At 32.2% G+C, this 25973-nt stretch overlaps 3 protein-coding genes across 5 annotated transcripts; all 3 read left to right on the plus strand.

Moving 5' to 3' along the window:
• The first annotated feature begins 499 nt into the window (after positions 1-499).
• Positions 500-3965, plus strand: LOC114393935 (scarecrow-like protein 28). 3 transcript variants are annotated; one of them, XM_028355442.1, is made up of 2 exons: positions 500-773; positions 921-3965. In XM_028355442.1, the coding sequence occupies exon 2, from the start codon at positions 1558-1560 to the stop codon at positions 3565-3567; it is 2010 nt and encodes a 669-aa protein (XP_028211243.1). In that variant the 5' UTR covers positions 500-773; positions 921-1557; the 3' UTR covers positions 3568-3965. The 3 variants fall into 3 exon arrangements, with proteins under 3 accessions (XP_028211243.1, XP_028211244.1, XP_028211245.1); XM_028355443.1 differs by having other exon boundaries at positions 500-755; XM_028355444.1 differs by having other exon boundaries at positions 500-749.
• A 4714-nt stretch (positions 3966-8679) lies between these two features.
• LOC114391924 (arginase 1, mitochondrial) lies at positions 8680-13759 on the plus strand. The gene is made up of 7 exons (XM_028352938.1): positions 8680-8832; positions 9770-9912; positions 10063-10222; positions 10677-10810; positions 11489-11698; positions 12443-12553; positions 13189-13759. The coding sequence occupies exons 2-7, from the start codon at positions 9772-9774 to the stop codon at positions 13447-13449; spliced, it is 1017 nt and encodes a 338-aa protein (XP_028208739.1). The 5' UTR covers positions 8680-8832; positions 9770-9771; the 3' UTR covers positions 13450-13759.
• A 9481-nt stretch (positions 13760-23240) lies between these two features.
• Positions 23241-25703, plus strand: LOC114391942 (F-box protein PP2-A12-like). Its single transcript, XM_028352963.1, has 3 exons — positions 23241-23664; positions 23788-23906; positions 24936-25703. The coding sequence occupies exons 1-3, from the start codon at positions 23353-23355 to the stop codon at positions 25363-25365; spliced, it is 861 nt and encodes a 286-aa protein (XP_028208764.1). The 5' UTR covers positions 23241-23352; the 3' UTR covers positions 25366-25703.
• Positions 25704-25973: the final 270 nt, after the last annotated feature.

Consider the following 25973-nt stretch of genomic DNA (forward strand, 5'->3'; position numbering starts at 1 on the left):
AACTGTACTTATAAAAAATGAAAAAGTTGGGTTTATTTAATTCAGAACTACGATCCTTCATATGCCCGAAAAAAATGCTAGACGAGATAATTATCATTTACACATATATGTGGTTAGTAATTTGGTCTCTTTTAAATATATATGATATAAATAATATGAATAGAGTTTGTGGAAAGAAAGGAAAAATTAGTCTTATGACTTTGAGTTTTTAAAAAGAAATTAAGAAAGTAGTTAGTATAATTTTCGTAACAGAAAAATGAAAAAAAAATAAAAATAAAAAGGTTTGTATAAGTAATATAATTATAGAATGTAAAAGTAACGGTCAAGTGAACGGATATTAGGGGACAGTACGTTCGACGTGGCACGTGAAAAGTCTCAGTGTCATGAATATCCGTACACCAACCCCCCTTCGCAACGGTCATATTTCACCGACATCCCTCAACGGTCATATAACTCCCTATCTCTGCGCCGTTGGATGTGAATCCGACGGTGTAGGAGCAAAGTGTTTCCCTCCCCTTTGGCGAGCATGTTGTCATCATCATATTCCTTTCTTTTCCTCCAAAGGCTGGTAAATCAAAAACCACTCGTAGGCCCAGACGAGAAGAGGGGAACTACTACCTACGGTGATGGAGACAGTGCTCGTGTCGATCATGGAGTGGTGAAGAAGAAGAAGAAGAAGAAGAAGAAGTGTATACCACAACATGGTGGTAGGGGAAGATCGCACGTAGCTTGTGTTATATAAAGCAGCGGTAAAGGTTTGTGTTATCTTTTGGGTAAGTGAGAGGGGGGTGGGGGGTTTCTTGTTTCAAGCAAATGCGTGTTTAAAAAGAGAGGTGGGGTTGTTCAACGTTTACCCGCTGCAAATGAAGGACTTGTTCAACGTTTCTACTGCTAATATGGCTTTCACTATTTCTCCTCAGGACTACTACTACTACTACTTCTGCCACAAACTCCAAGGTGTATGTTTCTGTTTCTCATCCCTTCTTCTTATTAGCAAACTAAAAACCACATCACACTACTACTACTACTACTACTACTTCTTCTACTTCCTAATGTCCCTTGTTTGAACTCTTCTGGAATCCGATGATGGCTTTCATGTGCTAGCTAGCTAGGCCTTTTTTCATTATTATTCTTTCATTCTTTCCTGCATATAATAACAACCTCACATTCTTTTCTCATTACAGTTCATTATTTCCCCCCACTTACAGATTCAATATTCATTATAGGAAAACACTTCGAATTTGTAAAGATAAAAAACCGACGTTCGTTTGTTCATTTTCTCCGTTTGTTAAATTAAAATTCATCGGATTCCTTTTTTTCTTGGACATAAAAGAATTCGTTAGAAATTTTTCACACACTGCATTTTCTTTTCTCTCTTTCTTGACATACTCATGCAAAATTAAGTTTTTAGAAACAACACAAGGGAAGCATTTTGTTGCATAGTTAACTATTACTAGATAAAGAGAAAGGGGAAGGGAAAAAGAAGCAGCACAACACATAGCATTGGGGTGAGTGAAGAAGAAGCAAGCGGCGTTACAAAAACCAAAACCTCAGACGATGTTGGCTGGGTGTTCTAGTTCGACATTGTTGTCACCAAGGCACAGATTGAGGAGCGAAGCACCAGCACAGTTTCAAGCCTGCCACTTCCAGCTACCTTCTTCCATGAGCACGCAGAGATTGGACCTGCCATCATGCACCACCGCCACCTTCACTCGCAACAACAAAGACCATCATCATCATCAGCCCCTAAGACCAGTGGGCCTCTCCGTGGATCAGAAACACATCGAAGCCAAGACCAGCACCTGTTCTCTCAAGCAACACATTCGACTCCCACCTCTTGCCATCACTGCATCAGCAACACCATTGGTGGAAGAGTCATCCATCATCAACGACAACAACAACAAGAGTTTGAAGAAGAGGCTCGCGGCGGAACACCACGACGATTCCTTCGCCAAGAGGAAAAAGAGTAGCAGTACTACTGAGTGTGATTGGTTTCAGCCTGATGTTGTTGAGACTACTACTTTAGGAGGGTTTAACAACAACAACACTTCACTTGTTTCTTTCTCCTCAGAGGAACAAGAGAGGGTTTGTTTTCTTCCTTCTGAAGTGGTGTCTCATTCTGCACCTTTCCCTTTGAACCCCTGGCTGGAATCATGCGTAACAAAGATCACAAATTTCGGCGAGGGTAGCCACCGTCATCCTCATCATCACCACCACCCCCACCACCACAACGACCATGCCTCAGGCTCCGTCTCCAATGCTTCCTCGGAGAGCCAAAGCCTGAGACTAAACGACAACGTTTCAGAACACGAAGTGGGAAACGGTTCAGGGAACCCTTACTACCATCACCGCAAGGTGGAAGCAGGGGAAGAAGACGACCATCACGGGTTCGAGCTCGTGAGCTTGCTCACCGGCTGCGTCGACGCAATTGGATCGAGAAACGTCACTGCAATCAACCATTTCATAGCAAAATTGGGTGATCTTGCTTCCCCCAAAGGAACAACCTCGATAAGCCGCATTTGCGCTTACTTCACAGAAGCATTAGCCATCAGAGTCACGAGGCTCTGGCCTCACGTTTTTCACATCGCCGCCGCCACCACTTCACGCGACATGGTGGAGGACGATGAATCCGCCACAGCATTAAGACTTCTCAACCAAGTAACCCCAATTCCAAAGTTCCTTCATTTCACATCAAACGAGATGCTGCTGAGGGCCTTTGAAGGCAAAGACAGGGTCCACATAATAGATTTCGACATCAAGCAAGGCCTTCAATGGCCCAGCTTGTTCCAAAGCCTAGCTTCGAGGTCCAACCCTCCGATCCACGTGAGGATCACGGGGATCGGAGAGTCCAAACAGGACCTCAACGAAACCGGAGAGAGACTCGCCGGTTTTGCTGAGGTCTTAAACCTCCCCTTCGAGTTCCACCCTGTGGTGGACAGACTCGAGGACGTGAGGCTGTGGATGCTCCACGTGAAGGAGCACGAAACGGTGGCTGTGAACTGCGTTTCGCAGCTTCACAAGACACTCCACGACGGTAGCGGAGGAGCTTTAAGGGACTTCTTGGGTCTAATCCGCAGCACGAAACCCAGCGTCGTCGTCGTGGCGGAACAAGAAGCGGAGCACAACCACACGAGATTGGAGGCGAGGGTGTGCAACTCATTGAAATACTATTCAGCATTGTTTGATTCCATCGAGGAGAGTGGGCTTCCGATAGAGAGTGCGGTGAGGGTGAAAATAGAAGAGATGTACGGTAAGGAGATAAGGAACATTATTGCTTGCGAAGGAAGGGAGAGGGTGGAGAGGCACGAGAGTTTCGGGAATTGGAGGAGGATGATGGTGGAGCAAGGAGGGTTCAGATGCATGAGTGTTACCGAAAGAGAATTGAGCCAGAGCCAGATGCTGTTGAAGATGTATTCTTGCGAGAGTTACAGTGTGAAGAAACAAGAGAAGGAAGGAGCAACAGGAGTTACTCTTAGTTGGTTGGAGCAACCTTTGTACACTGTCTCTGCTTGGGGTCCTGTTGATGCTGCTGCGGGTACCTCGTCCTCGTTTTCTCATCCAAGTTGATTTGATATCTGATTGGTGATTCGTTGCTGCTGTGGATTTTCTTTCTTTCTTTCTTCAGAGTATGATATACAGACAGACACAAGAAAGGGTAGGGGTCAGGGGAGGAGAGTATAAAGAGTATTCTTTGTAGGTAGGGAAAATTGTCATTATCATTATTATTCTTTCATTCTTTGTTGCAGATAAGATTTGCTAGCCCAAAGATTAGTTGGTGCAATTTGTATCAATACAGCAATACTATACTGCCTTATGTTCTTATTTTTATTATTTAATATAGTCCTGATGATGATGATCATGTCTAGATTTTATTTCATACATTTTATTCTTTGTTATGTAAGCTGAAATTCTTTCCCCGAGTCCTTGTGATTGAAATCAATGAATTCAGTGATTTGTTGTGTCCCTCTCTGGTTTCTATGCGATTATATTTTTTTCCTATTTGCTATGTCAAGGCAAAAATGACTCTGGTGCTTCTATCAACATTTTGCCAGGAAACAATTTTTTTGTTATGACCACTTTTTTGTTGTTCTTCCCAAGATATTGAAAGATATTCAATTTTTGCGTTCTACTAACACTTTGTTAGACCTTTATTTTTTTGAAAGGCAAAGAATTTTATTAAAAGGAGCCTAATTGGAACACATTGTGTGTCCACTTTGTTTAGGCTTCGGACAAAAATTGAGAAGAACTAAAATGTGAGGAAATAAAGATGTAACAGATTTCCTTAAAAAAAATGTTATAGAAGCTAATGAATCACTCTGTTTGCATCATTAAATAATATCCATTCCTTTTTCTACAATTTCCAAATCGAGATTTGGAACAATAAATCAGATTTTTTTTTTTTGTTACACACGGAGGTTATAGTCCGAAAGATATTTTGTCCGAAAGCTAAGGATTATTTATGAGGAATAAGTTTTAGTATGCAACAAAATTAAAATTTTAGTTATATATACATGCAGAGGTGATAGTCTGAAATAAGTAGAGTAATTTTAAAAATAAGTAAATCAAGTTTCACACATTAAAACAAACTTGCTTAATTTAGAGGGGAGAAAAATCTGATTGGATTAGACGGATACCCGTTAAACTAAAAAAATGTTTACAAGTCACACTACAGCACATGTCATGTATAAATAAAATTGATCATATTTATACTGCTTCATAAGCCATAAATTTACATATAAAATACAAAAAAAATTGATTAAACTTTTTGTTTTACATATATAAAAAAATTATATAAAATAAACAAAATTGAAAGATTTGGAAGCACAGGATTTAGAATAAATGTAGCTCTGTCTTTAAGTAGTTTTTGGTATTATATCTTTTTGGATCATCATGACATTGACGCTTAGAATAAATATTGTTTGAATTCAAGATTTTATCTAAGAAAATTGAGTTCAGTCCAACTTGACTTGTTGGTTTTCATACTACACCTCCTATGTAAATATTGTTTTTCCTATTTTCATAAAAAAAAATCCCTATATTACTTGTTCTGACTTTTTGCTGTGTATATGACTTAGAGGAGAAACTTGACATTATGATTTTCATTTGACTTACAATAATAACTTCAAGTGAGAAAAGAACTAAAGAAAAAAGCTTCAATTACTCACGGTGTCAAAGTTTCAAACGTTACTCCCAGTTTCATACAAGATTTTTAGCAGTGAGTTCATTCGTGCAAACCCTAAATCCCTTCGTGCAAGTTTCATCAATTTCATTGTTCTCCGTACAAATTTTCAGCCACTAATTCCTTCAAATCAGGCGTTCCTTACCGTTGTGATCGATTATGCTTTCTGTTTGGTAAAATTTTCCTTTCAGTTCTTTCAAAATCAACTACTTGTGATTGATTTCTTCGACTTTTTGTTGGTTACCATTGTCATTTCTTCCATTTCCCTTTCTTTTTTGCATCACCATCATGTAAATTTCATAGGAATTATATCTCTGTTTTTCTTGCTAATACATATGGTACACCTTTTTGTTTATTTTCTAATTAGTTTGTTCAATTTGAAAAAGAAAATTTTCAAGTGGGTTGGTTCTATACTAGTAAATTCTTGAGCTTAGATTCTTATTTCAAAGCTTACATTCTTGTGCTGATTTGGTTTTCAGAAACTACGGATTGGGTTAATGATATAGCTGTGTTATTTTGGCCTCACTATTAGTAAGTGTCACTACAACTACAATTGCAATATCCCCTTCAGCTTTTGAGTCATATCTACGTTGGTTCTTAAATTCATAAAACGTGCTCAATTGCCAATTGATTGAAACATATGTACTAGTGCATGTGAAAGAATAATGCCTATCTAATGTGAGTTTGATGCTAAAGGGAATAAGAGTGTATTCATCCTTATATGAGATCTTAACCAGATAAAATTCAGGAGACAGTCACATTGTGGCAAACTTTTCTAAAAATAATGTCTTGGATTAGAAAGTTTTTACTAATATTCAGAGTACATCCTTAATCCCTGCAACCCTGGTCATTTGTCATTAATTATTTTGTTCTCACACTTAGGTTATATTTGACAAAATTCACTGAAAAGTTAACTTGTCATTGAAAATTAAAAAAATAACTTATTAAATTAAAAATATTCGGTAAAACTAATGGTTAAAATAATGAAAAATGTAAAAAATATATATATTTATATTCTACTATTTTATGTTATATTTTTTTCATGTCAACATATTCTATTATTAATTTTATATTATTTTTTAAAATATTTTTAATCAAATTTAAAATAATATAAGCAAACACTTAAGTAGACATTATACTTTTATTATGTTAATTAGTATAATAGTTAAAATAAATCATCTTATATAAAATTATTCAAAAAATAATAGACAAAATATAATGTTAAAATAATAAAATAAATATTATAAATGGTGCAATGGTTAAAATAAATATTGCAAGATAAAAAAATAAAAAATATAATAACAAAAAAAATCTATCATCTATCATTATCAATGTCTTGATTTATAATGCTAAATTAATAAAATAAATAGTATAATCATTAAATTAAGAATGTAATATAAAAATATCCAAAACATAATATAAAAAATAAAATAAACTAGAGTAGACCTATAACCTATTATTCCATATTAAATTAGCAATATTGTTGTGCACTTTTTTCATCTCACTAGATATATCCTCCATATTTTCGTTTGTGTAGATTTGTGCATATTATATTTCACTTGGGTGCTTGGGTTTGTGCATATTTGTTAGTACTTGGGGTGTTACTATGACCTTGGTCATGTGCTTTGGTACTACTAAACTCATGCATGAAATTAGGCAAAAAAATATGTTCTTCATTTAACAAATCTTTCACTTGAGAAGCATATCAATTATATTCCCTATAAACAACACTTCCATCCCCCTTATAATGAGAGTCTTCCCTATCAATTTCTTTATCTCCTTCCTCACGGTCCACATTCTCACATTCCGTAACTTCATCAATATTATGATTCATAGAAAGTGCAACAACATTTTCACCAGTTGCATAATTATCTTCAAATAGTTAATTCCATAGTTCATCATGAAGGATCTATTGATTTATTACGAAATCTTTTAGCTTCAGGTTTTTCCAATAAAAAGTAAATAATTAATCATTAAACTAAATCTTATAATGAATTACTTATATTATAAATTAACTAGAACAATATATGTAATAAACTAACCTTAATTTTTTTATCCAACCATTTGTTTGAATCACTAAACTTTCTTTTAGTAGGATCCCACCCTAAGCCAGTTTCTCCAAACTTAAAAAACTTCCAAATGCCCAATCTCTCTTCATATAATCATACTTGTTCTTTAGTGTTTTGTAAAAACTTTTGCGGTTGATGACGACTTCAAATTCTTGATTAATGCCCTTCCATTTAAATGTTACACATTCTTCCTAATGAACTTGATGTAAAGCTCACACAAAGATTTTTCATACTCATTGGTTCATTTAAAATTGATCTCTTCCTCTATATTATTATTAGTTGGAGTCATCTTGTAAATTTATCAAAAAAAGAGTATAATGAACGAATTGAAGTAAAAAAATAAAATGAAATATATATAAAAAAAGTGTGCATCATAGTTAGAAATATAATACAAGAATAATTTCATCATGAAGTACTAGAAATTTTTTAGAGCAAATAAAATTTTATTGTACATATAAAAAATCCAACATAACATGTGTCAAGAATTGAATGTCAATAGATAATACAAAAACATAAGGCATGTTTTTATATTTCTCTCATTACAAGGCATGTCAACCAAATTACAAAAGTAATGCCTTACAAAAAGGATGAATTATCCTACATCACTAAATTCACAACTTATGAAAAACAAACAAATATAAACAAACAATACCCTAATTAAAAGTAACTTATATCATGCTACGATACAAGAGCACCACTGTAATTGAATAATGAAAATTTCAGCCATTGCAAAAAAAAAAAAAAAAACATCAAGAGTAAATGATGAATGGTAAAGAGAAGCTATTAAAGCACAACCGTAATCAATCTCTATGTTTTTTTATTGTTCTTTTTTTTACTCATCCATATTGAAAAATTTTCCAATTAAAATATTGTAAAGATAACATATCAAAGTATTATATGGGGAGTGAATTTTTTCTTTCTTAAAATACCATTATCTCGAGAAGAAAGGTTAATGTGCATGTTGGGAAACAAATGAGTCTATATCTTCGGAGGAAAAAATGAAATGACAAATATATGAATGAGTAAAAAATAATAATAATAAAATTTTGATTTATTTAAAAAGAGTAAGTGATAAATTTGATAAATACATTAAACATAAAAAATATAAAAAGCTATAAGTTAAGAGCTAATGTTCTAAAAAACATTGTTTCAAGTAATATTTCAAAAAATAGTAAAAATTACTATAAAAAATTATTTATCAAACACGTAAATAAACTTTTCAATAGAAAAAAAATTAAAAATTAACTAAAATAAGTTGAAAAACATAAACTACATTCCTTTTTAATGCAGCTATTATTAAAATTGTTCAGGAATATCCAATCCAAAGTTATTTCACTTTTAATTACATACCTTTTAATGCAGCTATTATTAAAAAAATTCAGTAATATCCAATCCAAAGTTATTTCACTTTTAATTGCATAGAGAGCATTTAGGCCAATCTTGATAGAATAATGCCATTCAGGAATATCCAATCCAAATTTATAAAAGTAGAACTCCAAGTATAATTAGCACCACTTCCATTCTCACACTACTTACTCTCTTTCTCTCTCTGACGGTTTCCGCTGTTCTCTTTCAAGTTCCAAGGTATCCATTTAAATTTTTAAGCCATGTTTGGTTGTTGTTGTTTTGATGCTGAGAAAATTAACGATGAATCTGTCATCTGGGGTAGTTAAAGTTTGAGCAATCTTCAGTACTGGGTGTTCAACAATTTATTGATTATTTTTTTGTCCGAAAATGAAAAGAAGAAAAATTGAAAGATCTATATATTTTTCGATGCTATTCATTTTTGCTAAACAAAGTGCTCTTATAGTAGTTTAAGTTATAGATTTTTCAATAGTGGAAATGGTAGGATCAACTATTGTTTCTGACAGGTGTTGTACTGTTTTTTGATTAAAGAAAACAGGAAGTTAAGGGGAGGTTAACATAAATAATCTGGTTACCTATTTGTTTGAACTTTGATTTTAATGATTCACAAAGAAAGACATTCTGATTAGTGTTTCAACATTGAGGTTGAAGAGATTTCTTGGTGTATGCCTGGGGTTGAGTCACATGGTTGGTTGTGTTTGCTGGGTTTAGGGTTTTAGGATGAGAGGATAGGGGCTGTTTGGTCTGAGAAAATGTTTTCTGTTTTTATTTTGCTTTCACTTTTAATTACATAAATGTCCCCATGTTTCCACTTTGTTTCAATAAAAAACAATAAAAAGTTGTTTCTTCAATGTAAACTGTAAACTATACAAACTTTTGGGAACAAAAAATAAGTGAAAATAAGGTGCCATATTTGTAATTGAAAATGAAAATAGAAAATATTTTCTAGAACCAAATGGTCCCTTGATTTACCAAATTTCTGTGTACTAGATATGTATAGTGTTATTGATACTGATAACTCTAAAGTTTGAATTGATTTTTGCAAATCTCTGTTCACTTCTCTTCAAGCAAAAATCCATTGGCATGTAATGAGTAAAATTAACCAAAATTCTTTGGCCTCTAAATATATATTAATTGTTTTATTTGTTTGATGCAGAAATGTCAATTATAACACGCAGAGGCATCCGTTACATGCCAAGACTAGATGCAGCAAAAGTATCTGCTGCTTTGCTAGAGAAAGGCCAAAATCGTGTCATAGATGCTTCACTTACACTTATTCGAGAAAGAGCAAAGCTTAAGGCATGTCATATTTGCTTTTATCTTGCTTGACTGAATTTGTGTTTATTTAGTGTTGTGTCCTTTGTCCCACAATTTTATATTTTATTTCAGTGATTTTTATTATAAGCTTTGCATGAAAGCAATATAAATGCAGAAGTTGTTTTTCTCCAGGGAGAACTTGTGCGTGCTTTGGGAGGTGCTAAAGCAACTTCAACTCTTCTTGGAGTTCCTTTGGGACATAATTCATCGTTCCTTCAAGGGCCTGCATTTGCACCTCCTCGCATTAGGGAGGCCATTTGGTGTGGTAGCACCAACTCAACAACTGAAGAAGGTAGTCATATGGTTTTCCTTTGGATAGTAAAAATCTTTGATAGTGTTTTTGGTTTTAGCATAGCTTAAATTTTGCTTTGTAAACTCTGCAATTGGTAATTGATTATTTTCAACAAATCTTGTTAGTAAAAGATTCAAGAATACAAAACTCTTACTGGATTGGAACTTTGAAATTATGGATACTATTTCTTTAGATTCATATAAATAATGGAATTTTATGCTTTTCACATTTCAATTACCATAGACACCTTCTCTTCTGGCTGTATTCTCCTAGTATAGCATGGACTTCTGTGATGATGCCTGCTCACCTGTATCTAGTTATTCTTTGGCTGTGAATCTCCAGTGGTCATGGAAGCAACATATTTCACATGTCTTCATCATTCTTGTTTTGTGCCTGCAATTACTTGTAAATTATGATAACAAGTACTTATAATAGCACGATTCTGATTATGCAGGCAAGGAATTACAAGATGCACGAGTGCTAACTGATGTTGGTGATGTTCCTATCCAGGAAATTCGAGATTGTGGGGTAGATGATCACAGATTAATGAATGTAATTGGTGAATCTGTAAAGTTAGTGATGGAGGAGGTAAATTCTCAATTTGTGAGCCTGTGCTTTGAATGCTATCAAATTGTTTGGGATTATTAAATTACAGTTTCTACAACATGCAATATATGTCATTTCTTCTTCTTTTTAGTTCAATTTGTTTCTTATTATTTTTAGTGCATTGTGATTTATATTTGATAAAGTTTGCTGAAAAAAAAATTGTGAAGTGTTTTACTTTTCTAGTATCAACATTATTTGTTGGAGTTTGATTGCAACTTCCCCCCTCCCTGTTAGTAGTATTTTCTGAAAACCCACTGGCATTAAGGAAGAATTTATCAGTTTAATAGATTAGTCATAGAAAATTGCATTTGCTTTGGTCTTTTAACAGAGCAAGATTCTCAGCTCTGATTAATCAGTTAAATTAATAATCGTAAATAAGTTTTGAAAAGAATATTAGTCTCTTGGGAATTGTTTGAACATGAGTATGGAAGGATCCATGTGTGGCATGGCAAGACCAAATCTTTGATGATCCCTGTATTTCATTATTTGGATTTATTTCTCTGAAAGCTTGTAATGGATTTTTTTTTTTGGTGAAAATAATAGCTTTTTTTTGCACCAAGTCTACAATCACTTGAATTATCATAATTTTTTCCATTTTCTGATAACTTGCTGTTTGAACTTCATATTAGCTTAACTCTCATGGTGTTTACATCCTTCCAGGATCCATTATGTCCCTTAGTTTTAGGCGGTGATCACTCAATATCATTTCCAGTTATCAGAGCTGTCTCTGAGAAGCTTGGAGGACCAGTTGATGTTCTTCATCTTGATGCGCATCCTGATAACTATGATGCCTTTGAAGGAAACATTTATTCACATGCTTCTTCTTTTGCTCGAGTCATGGAGGGTGACTATGTTCGACGTCTCTTGCAGGCAATTCTTTAATATTTGCATATTTATATTTATAATCTAAGCAGTTTAATTTATTAAGACATTTCTGAACATAAACCATGCTTTTTCTGGTGATAACATGCTAACTCATTTAGCATATTTATATTCTGTTTTACATTTATGGCTGGCTATGTACCACTGGCCGATTGTTTTTTGTAGAATAGAGCTAGATTTTATTTAGATAATAAATCATAAATAGAACTTGATGAGGACTCGGGATGTAATCATTAGGGACATGTGGAAAGAAAACAACTACTATGAGTAGGACATATGGATGATGTGGCTAATCCTTCTATGTATCCGATTTCAAAAATGAAGGAATTCATTGCCCATTATATTTAAACCTAAAAATATTTCTACCCTTGTTCATATTGTTACTTATGATTCCTTCTTGAACAATAGTCTGATCCATTATCGATTATCTGAAACAATGTGTAATTTGACCAGAAAGTAGGTAGAACTATGTCAGTTGAATTCCTCAATCCTCATAAAACCACTTTGCAAAGCAAATGTGTTTTATTGAAATTTAGTTTTGATTATATTCAACCATCCTATCAAAAATGATTCTCTAGTTCTACTAGCTGAATTTATCTGATAAATGGGCAAGAAGACATTCATGTTTCTTTCATTTCTTTAATTTTTGTCTAAATATTTCAAGCTAAATCTATGTTTTGTGTGATGTATATCACATATTCTTCATGTTTTTAATTCATCAATTTATTTCAGGTTGGTATTAGATCAATAACAGCTGAAGGGCGTGCACAAGCCAAAAAATTTGGTGTTGAGCAATATGAAATGCGAACATTTTCAAGGGATCGCCCCTTTCTAGAGAACCTGGTATCTACCCCTCTTTGCCTCTCTCTCTCTCTCTCTCTGTGCATCGGGCATGTGTCTTTTACACACACACACACTGACACATGCTATTTCATGTCACCCCTGTATCTATCAAGCATGGCTCAGAAACCATACCTATTGTATACATGCTGTATATGTTCCCTCAACCATGCAGCCTTAAGGAAACCTCCGGGAAGTAAAGCAAATTTTTAAGGATAGCTTTTGACCTGAATCAAATTGTTTTCTACAAAGGATTGAGGGCTGAGGGTTTATATTGATATTGTCTCTGAAATGTCTTTACATATAAAGAAATTTCAACCATTTATATGGACAAACTTCATTTTTATTTGATGATAACAACAATTAGTACTATCACATTGGCGAGCTAACAAAAACTACCAATACTAAAAACTAATATTTGCTGATAAAAAAAACTATCACATTGGAGAAATGACATTTCAGCATTTCTCTTTCCTATCCTTGCTTCCAATTTCCAAGGTTTCTATGCATTTGTTTTGGTAGGGAAGGGAATGTGGTTCTTTTGGGGCAAAGATATTGTCCCAAATGGAATTTAATGTCATTTGTTTTGAGATTTGGTGCTATTATGGTTTGTAAACCTTGGGGATTTTGTTTTGCAGAAACTAGGGGAAGGTGTTAAAGGTGTATATATCTCAATAGATGTGGATTGTCTCGATCCCGCCTTTGCTCCAGGAGTGTCTCACATAGAGCCAGGAGGTCTTTCTTTCCGTGATGTTCTCAACATCCTGCACAATCTTCAAGGCGCTGTTGTTGCTGGAGACGTGGTCGAATTTAACCCGCAACGTGATACCGTTGATGGAATGACTGCCATGGTAGCTGCTAAGCTGGTCAGAGAACTGGCTGCTAAGATTTCTAAATGATGATCTCCTGCCTCCCCCTGATCTATACTTCAACCCACCCGTTCCCTAAAATGCACCTGAAAGGATAACTTTCCAGAATGGCATCCAATTTTCACTACATTTAATTTGAAGCATTCATACACGAACATGGTTTATAATTCAAATGTTTTTTTGTAGGACTGATGGTTTTCTGATGAGTTGCAGTTGTACTTGTTTTTGCAGTTTCGAAATTCTGCAAGGACTTCGCAATCATTCCAATAGTATCTTTTGCATGTTTAAGTTTTTGATATAAAGATAAAAAAGAATGATTACATATGCAGCAACAATAAAAGCTTGTTCGATGAGTTTTTGTGAATTAATCGAGGGTGGGGTTAAAATTTTCATTTTTGAATTAAGAGAGTGATATAAATGATTAATGATTTATTTTAACATTTCATGATAATTGTAAATTAAATTAAAATTAATATATCACAAGATAAATCATTTAACGTCAATCATATGTACATTTTCATCCTTGGAAATATTTATTTTTCTAATGCAATTGGGTTTAAAATTCTATGGCATACAAGACACTACATATATGCTACATTATTTTCTCATCAAGTTACCCCCACTTGATATTCTGCATATAGCCTTAGCCTACTAAATTTTAGTTATCATCAATCCCGGCAAAACAAATTTTAGACAAGACAAAGTATTAAATAAAGTCTTAAATATTTTGTTAAGTCTCCTTGATGTATTATTGGATCCAAGTACAATGTTTTCATTTAATTGTATATAAGATGTAACTTTTAATATTTATAATTATTTACATTTAATTGAAATTATTAAGCATCTTGATTTCTTTTATGATTTAATAATTCTATTTTATGATCTTTTGATTTGCGCGTGGGTATTTGGTATTCACGCTTAGTTTTAGCTAGGCTTTTTTTTTTTCCTTGTTGTGGCCTCTTTGCTATTGAGCTTTCTCTCCTGAGAACCATTGAACCAAAAAATAACACAATCTTTATAAAATTAATTATTTTATAATTTAAAATGCTAATTGTGTTAAAAAAATTGACAAAAGAACTATCTTGAGTCTATTTGCAAACATAAAAGATTAAAATAAATCTTTTAAAACATAAAACATCAAAATAAAAATAAAAATATAATAAAAAATATAATAGATCAAAATAATATTCCCCCCCTATGATATATCTATGTATCTATTGGTAAGGAGCACCGTACTGAGATCTTCTGTAGTAGTTGTACCCTTAACCTGAGCATACGATCTTTCCGGAATCATTTGAGGAAAAAAAAAGTGTAAACTTCAAGTCCCTTAAGAAAATAATAATTAGAACATTTAAGTTATTATTAATTATTGAGACATTTTATGAAAATCCCGTAAGAAAATTGTATCAATAATAATTTTCTTCTAGATTATTTGAAGCAAGCTGCTAATAATATCCCAATGGTTGGGCAATCATCAAACTGTTGACTCTAGTATTTGCCGCTGATGTCTGCATCATTTCAAAGCAGGAAATGATACACAAAAGTTTGTTTGTCTTTCACATCTTTTTGTTGTCACCACACACTCTAATGAGGGAATGTTTTTTTTTTTTTTTTTCCAGTACGGTGAATAGAATTCGGATTGGGAATTATTATGTTGATGACTGAGGAGCTTTTAATGATCATTGTATTCAGATTTTTTTGTTATAAAAGATATTTTGATTGAAAACTAATGATTGAGGTACAAGTTTTACTTTGAAACATGCAATGAATTCGCCACTTTGTTTCCTCATTGTATCATGACAGGCAAATGTCAAAATATTGAAAATACATTTACGATTAATGTATCTAATAAATATATGTGCTCCCTCCCGCTGTTGAGCTGAACATGTCAAATGCATTTGTTTTTAGTCTTGTAAGCTTTATTTGCCATTTTGAGTTTAGTCTTGTAAGCTTTATTTGCCATTTTGAGTTGAGTTCGAAAGATCGTGTATCTTCTCAATTTTAGTCAAGCTATAAGCTTCTTAAATCTGCCGTTTCAAACTGTTACTTGACATTATGCCTATTTTCTAAATTCTTTGGGATCTTGGTCATGAATGAATCCTAAGATTGTGTTTGGCAATTAAAATGAGTAAAGTAATTAGGATTTAAAATTCCTCCCACCTAAATAATCTGTTTGGATGCTCATTTAGAAGAAATTTAAAATTTTGACATTTTAAAATGAAATTTGTTTTTAATTATAAACTTAGAATTTTAAATTCTTTAAAAAATGAAGAAATTCTAAAATTTCCAGCAACTTTCACAGAAGGCCTCTGCGGGGCCATGTCCGCGATCAGGGGAGGAGGTGAGGTGACCGACAATGAAAATTCAGGCCTTGACGTGAGGGAGGTAGCCGGAGCGGAGCATGAAGCAGAGGAAGGAGGCAGCGTAGAGCGTGTGGTTGACCTTGGTGGTGGAGACAGCAAGGAGGCCGAGGCAATTTGCGTTGAGGCAGTGAAGTTGACGTTCATTGTGGAGGCGCGTGACGATGGACTGGGCGTGCGTGAGAGAAGAGAGTGTGTTCTAGTAAGGGAGCTGAAAGACCAAGCGATTGAGACAGGTGGAGTTAGGGAGGTGCGTGGAGTGAGAGTAGGCGAGCCAAGCTTCTTCAATTTTGCGATCGTGAAGGAGGGAGAGAAGCTTGTGATCGCAAATTCTGAGGAGGTTGGGGCGGTGGCGCGTTGGAAGGGAGAGAGTGGATGTTGTAAGAGAGTGACATTCATAGTGATTGTTCCTTCATTTGGGATAAGTTCATCTAATTATCTATCAAGTCATCTTGTTATCCAAACAATAAATTTTAACAATGAAAGAATTTTAACTTAAGCAATTAAAATTTTAAAATTCTCTAAATTTTTAAAATCTCTATCCAAACAAACTGTAATTGTTATCTAAAAATTTGATAATTAAAAAGATAAGATGTACCATAACAAGAAATATCTACTGTCACTAATATAACTCTCAACCATAGTTTCAATTTAAAATCTCCCTCATATATGAAAAATAGCATGTGAGAATTCACTTTTATCTAGAGGTTTTTTTTTTTTTAATGACTGAAACACCGTAACTGTAAATTAGTTTTGACGTTTTATTAATTTTAATAAAAGAAAACAAACGATAATTTAATTTAATAGAAAACTTTAAAAATATATGCCGCAAAATAAGAAAAATAGGACTCAAATGTATCATAGAACATACATGCATTCCTCCTTTGTTTTGTCATCACTCGTTCCATCATGAGAGAATTTTTTATTATGGTGGGGAGAATTAAGAGAAGGGACCAATATGAGGACTAAGGAGCATGCCATTGATCATTGAATCAGATTTTTTTTGTTACACCTGGAGAGGTTATAGTCTGAAAGATATTTTGTCCGAAAACTAATGATTATTAAGTTTTAGTATATATGCAACAAAATGAAATTTTTAGTTATACATGCAGAGGTGATAGTCTGAAATATGTAGAGTGAGTTTAAGAATAAGTAAATCAAATTTCCGAATTTAGTAAACGTCTGCATAAGTTTCACATATTAAAACTAACTTGCTTAATTTAGAAGAAAAAAATAATACTGCTTCATAAGTTTGATTAGAGTGATACTAGCGAAACTAAAAAAATGTTTACAAGTCACACTACAACACATGTATATATAAAAATGATACTGCTTCATAAGCCAATAATTTTACATATGAAAACATTTATTAAACTTTTTATTGTACGTATATAAAAAAGATTGTATATAAAATAAAGAAAATTGAAAGATTTGGAGGGAGGGGGGCTTAGAAAAATGTAGCTCCGTCTCTAATTACAAGTGAAGTATGATGCATGAGACATGAGAATCTATTGCATCTATAAGGCATGAATAATCATAAAATTTAAGTAAGAATGATGTATGGCTTTAATATTTGCTTACGTTTTTTCCCTTCATTTCTTCTCTTCAAACTTTTCATTCTCTTTTAAGTATTTTCTCTTATATATTATCCATTTCTTTTATTTACTCTTGTTGTCTTCTCTTTTCTTACCATGATGGGCTGGTTAAGCTCAAATTTCCTAAAGGTTTGTCGCTTTTGGAGGTCATTTGATATGAAACATTTAACTTAACCAAAAATATTAATAACACATCTTTTAAAACATTTTTTTGAGATATTTTTTATTATTTATTTAAATTTATTAAAATCACACATTTTAGAATGTTTTATTTCATTTTTTATTCAATACTTTTCTTTCATAATTTTATAACTTTTAATAAATTTTAACTAATAAAAAAATAAATATTCAAAAAAATATGTCGCTAACTCTAATTCTTATTTAAAAAAATGTCAGCAACACACTTTTTTAAAACATATTGTTAAATATTATTTTGGAACTATTGGTACTCCATGCCGTTTTTGCCCTTACCAAAAGATAGCATCTGACGAAGACTTCACTTAAAATCACCTCGGGGGATTAAAGCAATTTACTCATTAACCATTCTGCAAATTTTTGCATAATAATATAACTTATACTTTTTCATACGATAATGCATCTTGCATTGCATAATTGTATGAAATGCACACATCAAATCATATCATCCTCGAATCATCTAGAGTTTTTCTTTGTGATACATTTGGCATTTGGACAACCTTGTATTTTTTTATAGATCCGAGACGAATCAAGGGTATGTGATACAATTAATAATTATGAGACTATTTTTTGAAGATGCAGAATACTACTAGTATTATTAATTAAGCTAGGGACAATTATTCTACCTGCTTTTTAATTCACATATATAGTGATATTATATTATATATACTTTAAAATTAAAGAGTCTTAGTCACTAGCCACTCTTATGGGTGGACATCCTTGCGTATGATCCTATGGACACCTGCCCGTAACGTAAGCCAGCAAATCCAACCAACGTGTTGTGGTCTTGTGGAGATGAGTCATACACGTTGTTAATTTATATATATATTTTTTTCTGTTTTGCACGAATGGTCTTTGGTCAATGACAAGGAATGTATGTTCTTTTTAGAGCGACTGAACTATGAAAATTGTCGAATTTTAAGGGTAATTTTTACTTCTTTTTTTACATATCTGGATTTGTATATTCATCTTACTACTTTCTATTGCATCACTTCTCAGTTATTAAATATTTGGTATGAATGTCAAAAACTCATTTTTCTTCATGGGGTTGCTTACAGCAACCCAAACCACTCAGAATTTCGTTCATTTTTTTTCTTGTATTTTAAAATTATTTTTTTCAATTAAAAAATATGTATTCAAATGTTTGTTTTTTCAATTTTATCAATAAATTGGTTCCGGAAGCATAATAGTACCAAGTGACTTTACTCGATCATCAACTGCTTACCAGAACCTCTTGTTGTATAACCAACTTATTGTCATGGGTGTCAGTCCTCAAAAGATAACCATCACCTATTCGCCCAGCTCAATCCTCGAAATCACGCAACCACTATTCTCAATCTTTCAACCCTAATAAACATAGACTTTACACATGAAATACACTCACTGTTTTTTTTTTTTTTAAGTATAAATATGACAAGGTTATTCTGAAGTATCACTTAGCACACCACCTTAAGTGTAATACACTGTATTACATAGCGGAACTTTTATAAGTATCCTGAAACAATACGCATAATTTCCCTTAAAATATCATTGCTGAATTCTAATTTAAGTTGCAAGAATCTTTACAAGTACACCCAACTTTAATACGCGAAAAAAGGAAATAAATTTCCTTCATTTATTTTTTTCCTTATTTTTTTAAGGTCAAATATCCTATTTAATCTTTTATTTTATTTTTTTAAAATTGATCTTTTATCTTTTTTTAAAATTCTTTTGATCTTTTATATTTTAAAAAAATAAAAAAAATCCTTCCATTACTATAAATTTAATACCATTAATAAAATAAAAATATTGACAATTAAAAATCCTTTTCCTTTTTCCTCCCTCATCTTCTACCACCCCAATTTCGTCTGAAATTTTATTTTGAAACCTCAGGAAACCAAAATCAACTTATCATGCTTCATCTCAATTTTACCACCAGGTGACACAAAGTTGCAAAATCCCATTGACTCAAAACCATAAAAATTATAATGAAACAACAAAATTCACCGTAAAATCCCATAAATCCAAAGCAACTTAACTCACCCCCATCACATTTCCCTCACCACATGATGCCAAACCTCCAAAACCCACCAACCCAAAACCAAAAAAAGCTTGAAACTTTCACTGCCAAACAAACACCCATCACGCAAAAGTAAGAAAATTTGGCAAAACAAAAATGAAATTTTAATTCCATTGCCGCTTCCTTTGCACCCTAATCCAAAACCCCCTCCCCTTTTTTTTTTTCTTTCGTCATTTCAATATGTGAATTCCTGTTCAGATTACAAGTTTGCCGATGATCGGAGGTTTAGAGAAGGGAGGAGGTTTGTTACAGTGATAGTTTTTAATGATTAACATTTTTATTTTCTTAATAGAATTAAGTTTGTACTAGACTGATCATTTTAGTTTTTTTTTCTAAACATAAAATATCCAAATAAATTTTTTAAAAGATAAATAATTAAATTAAAACATAAAATATAATAAAAGACTAAATGATCCATTTGAACTTTTTTTGTTTTTATAAATTTTTAGAAAAATAAATCAAAGAGATGATATACACTTTTTTGGGAAGTAACATATTTTTTTCAAAAACTTACAAGGAAAGAAATTGAGGGAAAAAAAAATGAAGGGATCCACACCTACGAAGAAGAGATCATTTACGCAACTCAAAGTAAACAGTGAGAAGATCTCCTGTGTGATAGTTTGTTCGGAACCAATTTCATTCTGACGTCAATCTTCTATTTAATTGATGTGATCGAATGAGGTAAAATTAAGATGATGTAATTTTTTTAAAATAAAATTAAAATTTCAGTTCCAAAGTTAATTTTCCTTTACTTTTTCATGTGTTAAATAAGTGTTTATCAAACTTTTTTATTATATAATTGAAATGTATGGAGGAATGGTCACGGAGTACTAGTGTCTGGTTTTAGTTGCATAGTATAACTGTAGCTGTCAGCTTTATGAGTTGTAAAATGAAATTGTGGAAGAGGCCGGTGCCGATATAGATTAGGCAGACGATAATAATAATTTAAAAAGGACAAAAGTGATGGTGGAATAGGGAATTAAAATAGCATGTAAATGGAATGAGAACGAGATTTAGTATTACCTACCAATAATACACGTCATTATGTTGGTTTATAAAAAAATAAAATTATTGCTTAGCCCGTTTGCCAAAAGAAAATTGTGTTTATTTTCGCTTTATTTTAATGATAAAATAATATATTTTAAAATGTTTAAAAGCGAGTTTTTTTTTTAATAGATGATAACTCGTCATTGAGTCAAATTATAGAAGGTGCACACGAGGAGTTCCACGGGAAAATTTATATATATATATATATACACGAAATAGAATATGTTGCATGTGTATAAATGTTTTACACCAAATCTCAGTCACTCGATTTAAATGATTTAAAGATTAAAGATGTAGTTGATTCATTTGAAATAAAATAAAATTCTAATTAATAAATCATGAGATATGATTTTATTATTTTTAATTAAATTAATTAATCAAAATAATTAATAACAACACCATATAATATTTTTCATTGATATTTGTCCATCCTACCTTCATTAAAACAAGATTTTGAATTTCATAAAAAAATACCATCTATGTATGTCTTTCTTTGCTAAAAAAAATATTTAGCATCTATGCTCGTCTTTCTTTTACTCTGTTCTTATTGGGGTTACGCAGTTTATAAAAGATTGGTCACTCTTTATATTAGGTTTGGATTTATTAATAATTTTGATATTTCAAAAGAAAAATATAGAATTGATTTTTTTTCCTATCCATATGTAATGTTTTTCTTGTGTATTGGGCAATTTTATATGATCATAAAAGAGAATATTAACTATAAAAAAATGACAGTAAATCATAATAATTTTTTTTTACTTTTTTATATCTTTTAGGAATATTAATTATTGAATTGTGAAGCATTGTTGTTACATTGAAGTGGAGCGAATGGAAAGTTCTACTTCTGAGAGTACGGATAATGATACAAATTTTAACTTCAAAACTTTTTTTAGCAAAGAAAGGTGAAGATGATAAATATTTTCAGATCTCATGTTTTATGTAGATAAAATTGTCCGATATCATGAAAAATATTATCTAGTCTTATCATTAGTGATTTTTATCAATTAGTTTAATTGAAAACAATAAAATCATATCTCGTGATTTACTAATTAATTTTTTTAAGTTAATTAACTCCAGCCTTTAGATTATTTAAATTGAATCACTAAGATTTAATAAAAAAAACATTAATTTTACCATGAAAACGGATCCTATCCATATGATTTAGTGAAAAAATGAGATGAAGGGTGTATCTAGTACGAAAGTAAAGAATTGATAAGAAATATGATAGATAAAAATAGAAAAGAAAAATTAAAACAAATAAAATGAAATAAATTTAAGAGTGTTTCGTTGAAGAAAAATTGAAAAGAAATGAGAAAACTAGAAATATAACAAAATAAAAAATACAAGATAATAGATTTTTTTTACAATAAATTGTTCAAAATTTTAATGTTATTCATATATATATATATATATATATATATATATATATATATATATATATATATATATATATTATTTCATAATTTCTATAAGAATGAATTTAAAAAAATGGTTACAAGACTGAATTAAATTTAGTTTAAAATTACAATTTCTATATTTTATTGTGAAGAAATTAAGGCATAAAATTATAATTATAATCAATGAAAGTGGTGATAACACCCGTATAAAGGTAGTATTTAATTAATTTTATTAAAATAATATTTATATAAATATATTGATATTTTTTATATCCTATTAGTTATTATATTTGTAAAAGTAATATATTTTGAGTAGAAAATATATATTTATTTGAGTCAATAGAGACTCTTCAATGCAATCATAAAACTGAATGACGTCATGCGTGTATTTGTTAAACATATTTTATAATAAAATTATTTAATGTCCTTGTTTAAATTTGTAAAATTAAAGTATGATACTTTATTAAGTTTTGTTTGGATTTATGAGATTGTATTGTTTTAGTTTATTAGTTTCTTTCTTTTATTTTTTTAATTTGTGAATTTGAAGCATTTTAATTTTAGTTGAAATTTAGTTTCTAAATTTAATAATTTCAATTTGTGGAATATTTAAATAATTTTAATTTTTACCGTTAAATTATATCTTTGAAGAACTATTAGAAAAAAAATAAAAATATAGTCAACTATAATAATAATAATAATGTATATTCATAAGTATCCACTTAAAAAATACTTACAAGCATCCGAGATGAACATATAACGGATGTTTATCCAAAAAGGATAGGTAATGAGTAATTACTACTCATGTCTATTCTTTCTTGTTCTGTCCTTTAGTTATGACTAAACCTAAAATTATGTTTATAGGGATAAGTCAAATATCATTCAGACTAGTATAATATCGATATTTTAACATTAATTAAATGCAAGTTTGACTTGAAGAAAAAACTTATAGTTTCTAATATTTTATTTTTTCCTCAAAAGAAAATATTATATTTTATTTAAACCCCCCCTTTGACGAAAAAGCAACAACCATTATCGGATTATTACCAGTTTTCATTGAATTACGGTAATTATCAATAATGAGAGATATTATTATTAGTTTAATTGATTTTTAATATTAAAAATAATGATCAGAGTGATGGTATATAATTGAGATGAGATATAGATGCATTCCGTCAAGTCCAGGTCAGATCCCGCTGTCTAGCGGAAACAAACAAAGGCAGAAAACCAATTCCTCCTTAAATCTGTTCCTATTTTCATTTTCATTTCAACTTAACGTTTTCATGGGTATTCGCTTTTCGTCCTCCCAGCCGGCGCCGTCGGAATCGTCGCCGGCGTCGAGTTTGGGCGAATTGCCCGAGAGTTGTGTCGCTCAGATCATGACCTACATGGATCCGCCCCAGATTTGCAAGCTCGCAACCCTCAATCGCGCTTTTCGCGGCGCTTCCTCCGCCGATTTCGTCTGGGAGTCCAAGCTGCCGCCCAATTACGACGTCCTTCTCCGCCGCATCTTCGCCGATTTCCCCTCCCATTTGGGCAAGAGAGGGATTTACGCCAGGCTTTGCAGGCTCAATTCTCTCGACGACGGCACCAAGGTAATAATAACTAATAACCTTATCATGATTATTATTGGTTTGTGCTTTTTTTTTAAAAATAAAATAAAATGTGAGAGGAAGTGGAGTTGAAGAGAGAGATGTGTTCGTGTGTGTGTTTTGCAGAAAGTTTGGCTGGATCGAGGCATGGGTAAACTGTGTTTGTGCGTTTCGGCCAAGGGACTCTCCATAACAGGGATTGATGATAGGAGAAACTGGAACCATATCCCCACTGACGAATCTAGGTAACATTTTCATTCCTTTTCTTTCTATTACTTAGCCTAGGTTAATTAAGTGAAAGCGATCTATTTAGTGGGAGAACGCTGGTGGGTTGAGAGACACCCCTAAATAAGTAACAACCCTAAGTATTAAGTTAAACAAAAAAAACCTACCTAGTAACTGTGAAGTACTAAAGAGGTTCCAAAATTAGAATCAATTGAGTTCCTAGAATATCATACCATATACCAAATGATGTTAATATGAGTAATATGATGTTCTTTGTATTCCATTCCACATCCTTTATGCTAATCCTTTTATTTGCTAACCTTTTTGTTTATATCGTTTTTAGTAGAATGCTATCTTTGCATTTTATTCCCTTGTTTGAAGTCGTTCAATATGCTGTATATGTTGTTCAAAGGGTATGACTATTTTTGCTACATTTTTTTTTTTGTCAAAAGTTGATTGTGTCACTCTCTGCCCCTTTACTCTTTTGTATTCACTGAAATAATGAAATCATTTCAACCATAGGATGAGATCAATAAACTGATTGAAGTTGAAGGGGCTAACTGGGATTGTAAAAGGCTTTAAATTATGATTGCGACTATGTTGTGGAAAATTGCAGACATATGTGGATAATGTCACTGTAATTGCAGTTGTGGAGGCCTAAAAGACTTTGATATTGTGCTTGTGACCACAATTTAAAACCATGCCTATTGCAACAATTATTACCTGGTAATTTTGGGGGCTGTTTGCTTCTTTTTTTTTTTCCCATGTTCAGAAGTCTTCTGGCTGTAAATTCACCTATCATGTCAAACTTGTAGCTTTTGGGATTGTTCCGTGTTGGCTGAAATTTGTTCTTGACTTGTGATGTTGTGGAGGAAAACATTTATGATAATGAAGATTGCACTTCATTTTCTATTGTTATTCTGGTTGGTGATGCAAGTTGTGAAGCTCTAATTTAGTAGTTTAATTGCCAAAATAAGTCTTGTTTAAATGTTGATTTGCTTTAATAGAGCGCCTTGGAGTAAAGCCAGTTTCATCTCCTTTATTTGCAGATTCAGCAGTGTTGCATACCTCCAGCAAATCTGGTGGTTTGAAGTGGATGGGGAAGTTGAGTTCCCATTTCCAGCTGGGAAATACAGCGTATTCTTCAGAATACATCTGGGGCGAGCCGGCAAGAGGTTTGGACGACGAGTCTGCAACACCGAGCATGTTCATGGTTGGGACAAAAAGCCTGTACGTTTCCAGCTATGGACTTCAGATGGACAGTATGTTGCATCCCAGTGTTTTCTGAACGGACCAGGTAAATGGATCTATTACCACGCAGGCGATTTTGTTGTCGAGGATGGCAATGCATCAACAAAAGTTAAATTCTCTATGACTCAAATTGATTGCACACATACTAAAGGGGGTCTCTGTTTAGATTCTGTGCTGATATATCCAAGTGAATTCAGAAAGGTTAAAGCATTTTTAAACTACTCTTAACCTTTGCTAAAAAATACATATGAATGTATACTAGTATTTATATGTATAGAGCGTAGGCCGCATCAGGAGGAATAGAGAATCGAGTTTTTAATATGGTTCTTTAAGGTTTAGAATTTTGTAGAAGCAAGGAGGCGATGTATAAATATTTGTTTAATTAGTCTGGAGGACTGGAACATTCTATCATAACCTTGTATGGTGAAGAATATTATATACTTGTGGCAGATGGAACAAAAAAGACCATTTGATGACAAGGAAACGTGGATCATATTTGAAGAAAACGAATTAAGTGGACTACTTTTTTAGTTTATGGGATAAAGTCGATTACACTTTCTAGTTTACTTCAAATGTGGTATTCCTTTCTACATTTTCACTGCCCCCACGTTTTAGGGTATGCTTGGTTTTCTGTCGGGAGAACCTCAACGTATTTTCGAAAGATAAAACTTCAAAAGTTTCATGTTTGGTTTTTAAATGGATCCGAGTTTTGTCTTAATTTTACCTTAAAATTCAGAGGAAGGGAAAGAATTGGTTTTCAAAATGACACTCATTCAAATTTAAGTTTGGAAATTTTAATTCAAATATTTACGAAGTATAAATCCATTTGATCTCCA

Source organism: Glycine soja, chromosome 17, assembly GCF_004193775.1.
Source record: "Glycine soja cultivar W05 chromosome 17, ASM419377v2, whole genome shotgun sequence".
NCBI classification, from domain to species: Eukaryota; Viridiplantae; Streptophyta; class Magnoliopsida; order Fabales; family Fabaceae; genus Glycine; species Glycine soja.

Excerpts from the sequence above, each read along its gene's own strand:
- LOC114393935 (XM_028355442.1), top strand. The coding sequence starts at position 1,558 with ATGTTGGCTGGGTGTTCTAGTTCGACATTGTTGTCACCAAGGCACAGA.
- LOC114391942 (XM_028352963.1), top strand. The coding sequence starts at position 23,353 with ATGGGTATTCGCTTTTCGTCCTCCCAGCCGGCGCCGTCGGAATCGTCG. Across the intron at positions 23,665-23,787 it reads CTCTCGACGACGGCACCAAG|AAAGTTTGGCTGGATCGAGG; the intron begins GTAATAATAACT and ends TGTGTTTTGCAG. Across the intron at positions 23,907-24,935 it reads ATCCCCACTGACGAATCTAG|ATTCAGCAGTGTTGCATACC; the intron begins GTAACATTTTCA and ends CTTTATTTGCAG.
- LOC114391924 (XM_028352938.1), top strand. The coding sequence starts at position 9,772 with ATGTCAATTATAACACGCAGAGGCATCCGTTACATGCCAAGACTAGAT. Across the intron at positions 10,223-10,676 it reads CAACTCAACAACTGAAGAAG|GCAAGGAATTACAAGATGCA; the intron begins GTAGTCATATGG and ends CTGATTATGCAG. Across the intron at positions 12,554-13,188 it reads GCCCCTTTCTAGAGAACCTG|AAACTAGGGGAAGGTGTTAA; the intron begins GTATCTACCCCT and ends TTTGTTTTGCAG.